A 4,746-nucleotide genomic window follows, 5' to 3' on the forward strand; every position below is an offset into this window, starting at 1 on the left:
AGGAAAACAGAATGGGCAGGATGCAGAATCGTTCATTGCACAAAGAGCAGATTTAAAGTTAATACCAAAACCACTGATACTGCACCCTGTCGGAGTGCATGGTCATCAGTATGCTAATGTGTAACTTTGCAGGGAAACAATCCATTTGTTGAATGATGGCCAATGCACATTGGCTCTCCTATTGAATATGTGTGCAATTAATAAGTGCCAAGCAATCAGAAAAGCGACAGAACAGTAAGTGACTACTTTGGTAAACTTAAAAGGATTGTCTCCACTCAAAATATGGACAACTTAAAAGATGAGCTTGTCAAAGGATTATACTGTATACGTTCTCTTTTCTTTGTTTTCTAAAGCAGCAGGACTGTGTCAAAAGGAGTAAAACAAAAGCACTTCATGGCCTCAGCCGTTGAAATACAACATCTTTTTGTAGCGAATGCTGGTGAGTGGGTGTGAGGGCAACAAACTGCAGGAAAGTAAAGGGAGAAAAAACAGGCAGAGTTTCCCCTTAGGGCTTATGAGGTAAGGACACTTAACTCATCGCATGCATCGCCATATTCAACATGACTCTTTATCACTTTTATGCGTTAAAAACAAAAGGAATAAATCATCTCATTTACACAAATATAAATATATTTTATGTTTCATATACACAATAATGACTTGCCATCATCAAGAAAAAAAGCATGTCAGTGAGATCTTGCTAATGGATACAGAAACTGCTTGGACAGCCATAATTGATTGGCGTGCTCAAGCACTCTCTCGAGATGAAGGGGGACCGTAGTAGTTTGTAGTGAGAAGGCTGGTGGTATGGCGGAGCCGTGCCGTGCTAGTCCTGAGAGCTGCGAGATTCACTGTCCTCCTCCAGCTCCCATTCAAAGTTCTGGCCCGTCATTTGGTAGAACATCATGTTAAAGGGTTTGTAGAACTTGTGCAGCCTCCGAATCACATCCGGGTCAATTTTAGGGTGAGTTCTCCCTTTAGACTTGCCAAGGCATCTGGGAGTGCTGCTGTCCTCTGGCTTCTTCAGACATGGGAATCCTTTAGTCTTATTAAAGTAAAAGTGTTTGTCTGTCACGATCCGCTTAAGTCCCAAGAAGTCCTGTACTTTGGCCATCTCACCTGCAGGATCCACGATGAGTCGCTCCCCGCTGACAAAGTGCATCTGTGAGAGAGGGAAATACTGCATCCAGCTCTCCAAATGAAGTGCATATATTCCTATGCGCAATGCACTCCACGAGGCATCTATGAGCCCCAGCGTCCGGTTTTTAAACGCCAGAATCTCAAAGGTTGGGATCTCGGGTTTCTTGGATAAGGTTTGTGTATAGTCTGAAATGGCTCTGGTGACAGGATTACGCACCACAATAATAAGCTTGATGTCCTTGGCCATGGAGTGGATGCGCTTCGGGGCATGGTTAGTCACAAAGTAGCTGGGTGTCTTCTCCATGGTGATCTGCCCCTCCAGCGTTGAAGGCATCAGGTCTCTGGGAACAGAAACAGCACAAAGAGAGGGAAAACAGCAGCTTAGAAAGGTTTTTATCCCCAACACCTTTTGCAGTGCAAATGAAATACCCAAGGACACAGTGAAAGCAAATTTGGTACATTCATTAAGCAGGGGTATTATTTGAAATTACAAGTGAAAATAACTGTTATTATCACTGGACATTATGTCGCGAGGAGAAACATACAGCTAATTACATCCGTGGAGTAATATGCAAGAGATAAAAGAAAGAAGATGAAACGGCAGGCAAGCAAGTATGCTCATTGCTTAATTGACTCCATCTGTGTTACTCCAGGAGCTGTTTTGGAACTTTAATAATGAGTTCACTGCATATCATTAATACTGGGGTGCCTGGGGTATTGTTTTGTCATACATTTATTATGCATGCAAGGCTCAAACTCAGTGCAGGCAGTTTTATATCTTATCCACATGCACTTTCCTGCAATGGGTGCAGGCAGCATTTCCCTCTCCATGTTACATGTAAGGTTACAAGYTGCTCGTTGAAAGCAGCTATAATTAATTACCAGGTTAAAGGAAATAATTTTGTAGTTTGGTAGAAATGTCCTGAACTTGATATATTTGTCTCGGGGGTAGCGAGAAGCAATTTGCTATTACTTCAAATGCTATGTTCAAATTGGTGGGCCGGTATGAGAATAAGTTGTACGAAAGGACAATGCAGAATTAAGCGGATCACATGCACAAAGACAAGTCGTTTCTTTTTCTTTTTTTCCTGCAGTTTATATTTTTATATCAATAATAAAGCATAGCAATTGCCTGAGGCAAATCCTTATCAAATGTTTACACTCATGTTCATTCCAAGCCGTAGTGTTTTCTTTGTTTGTAGGCTATGTGATTTAGTGCTAAATTGGTACATTAAATCCTCTGTGAGACACGCAGATTATTTAACTACTGACAAATATGAACACAAGGGTGTTGCAAAATAACACAAAATAAAGCAAAATCCCACACACACTTTAAAATTCATGCATAAACAGCCAGCCACCTCTACGTCTGCAAGTTTCACAAACTTCCCCATAATTCTGGGATAAAAGCTTTCCCCCCTCCCCCTGCAGTATATTTTATCCATTAGTTCACCCCGAACCACAAACCCCATAGTTGTAACGATATAGTCACATCAATCATTTGCATCTTGGACATATTCTAAATTAACTGTTCTCCAACAAAGAATCCAATTTAGCCTGCTAAACATAAGAGCTGTTATGCACATATCGACCACCCTCACACACATTCATCCACGGACACTGGGCTGAAAGTCTCACAAGTGGCTTGGTAATTGCATCTCAGTAGCAGTATTGCCTTCCTGATGGGTAATTTCCCTCTGGATTATGTTTGTCTCTTGACAGTATGGAACTGTGGTTACTTCTGGGCCTGTAATGGGATATCAAACATATCTACAGATAGCTTGGTGACGAGAAAGAGTATTAGTTTTCATTATATTCCCTCACTTTCCACACTTGCCCCCCACCCCCTTTACAGTAATGAATGGCTAAAGATTTTTGTAACCTTTCAAGGACTTTGGTTCTGTCTTTCATTTAACTCCAAACTACAGTGGGAGGTCTGAGGGTGGAACACCACCAACAGGAAGAAAAATAAAGCTCTAATAAACTGCCACAAATCACCTTGAAGCAACCGATATGGACATGAGGTGCAGTAGCTCATTGATAATCTTTGGAGCATATCCAATTGACAGGACAGATGTACACTGTTCAAGGTTACTTTTTTGAAAGCGTGCATGCAACAAAGCTTTGTCCTAATCGTGCTCAGAGCTAATCGTYAAACATTTAATTATACAACAATGGAAACGGCACAAGCAAAGTACTTTGTCATTGTGCCTTTGATTGGGAATCAGTCATGGATCATGTACGTCTAAAATGTCAGTGGGACGACGAGGCGAGGTGGAAATCAAAATGCTGATAAACAAGCTCATTTCTCCATGCATGGCAAATGTCTCCTCTGGCCTTGCAGTCTCGTGGAACTGAAGTAAACAAGAGCTAACAGTTAACTCTCAATTTTATTTTGCTTCCTGCATCAGCTGCTCAGCTCAACAYGGGTCATTCAGGTGAGTAGTTAGATAAAATCCATAGCGCTAAAGAGCCTTCCTGACCATCTGCTGTTTACTGCTGCACATCAAGAAAATAACACATAACATTCATTTTCTTGTGTTTCAGCACATGTCCGTAGCTTTATTTACATCGCAAACAGAAGTGTGAAGACACAGTAAAGGTGCTTCTTTTTTAATGAGTCATTTTAGATAATTTCTGTCATTAGACGCATATTTTTGAATGTGGGTAATTTAATTTGGTGTGTTTAAATACAAGTATCCAGATCAACAGCGAAGAATAACTAWTAATACAGCAAAGTTTAATCACTTAGCTTGAAGATAAGCAGCTTTAGAACCACGTTTTCATTTTGCAATAACTTCATGTACAATAAGTCAGCTACTTTAATCAGACCTGGAGGATACTTTATTTCTAAATCTAGCTTTGACAGTGCAATGTGCAGTCACAGCAGACACAGATTATATGCATTGTCCTAATKTAAGTAAAGTAACAGCCTTTTCTAAAAGTACATATTACATTGGTATATGAAGGGGTTCTCTGCAAGTCACTAAKTGGGAGTTTCTGGTTGTGTGGGAGGAGTTTGTTAAATACCTGATTGGTTGGAATGACTATTTTGGGTGGGTTTGAAGAAGCCTAAAGCAGCTGGGGGGATGTGTAACACCTTTATGTTTACACATAAATATAATTTGGGTCATAACTCAAGCTAGGAAGATGCTAACTGCACAAAATTTGAATGCTGTAAATGAGGAGGGATATGTAAAAATTTGATTCAGTCAAAACAGCCTTAACCCATCTGGAATAAAGACCGCTATTTTTGAATATGAATATTAATTTACAGGTTTGCCAAGCTCCTCCCACCCTAGAACTTCCACTTATTTTTCAAACCCCACCAATCACAGTTAGGACAAACTCCGCCCACACATCACCTCTGCCAGTCACAATTAGGACAAAATTATACGTCTAACAATCCAAACCAAAAATGCTTTGGAATCATTTCAGCTGAGCAAATGAAACATGATGAGGAGAGAAATTGTGCTGATTTAAATTTTCTAGTCACTGATAGGTTTAATGTGTCTACCATTAGGTTGTTTCTGAAGGAAAACCGAGGTACACACACACACACACACGCATACACACACACACACACACACACACACACACACACAC

The 4,746-nt window shown here is 40.4% G+C and overlaps 1 protein-coding gene across 1 annotated transcript in view; it reads right to left on the reverse strand.

The window, feature by feature from the left end:
- Positions 1–584: 584 nt before the first annotated feature.
- The window catches only part of hs3st4 (heparan sulfate (glucosamine) 3-O-sulfotransferase 4), a 94,503-nt gene continuing 90,341 nt past the window's right edge, over positions 585–4,746 (reverse strand). The window contains exon 2 of the mRNA XM_014023847.1: positions 585–1,481. Within this exon, the coding sequence (XP_013879301.1) occupies positions 827–1,481 (655 nt within the window). The 3' untranslated portion in view covers positions 585–826. The remainder of the gene's footprint in view (positions 1,482–4,746) is intronic.

Source organism: Austrofundulus limnaeus, unplaced genomic scaffold, assembly GCF_001266775.1.
Source record: "Austrofundulus limnaeus strain Quisiro unplaced genomic scaffold, Austrofundulus_limnaeus-1.0 Scaffold4, whole genome shotgun sequence".
Taxonomy (NCBI): Eukaryota; Metazoa; Chordata; class Actinopteri; order Cyprinodontiformes; family Rivulidae; genus Austrofundulus; species Austrofundulus limnaeus.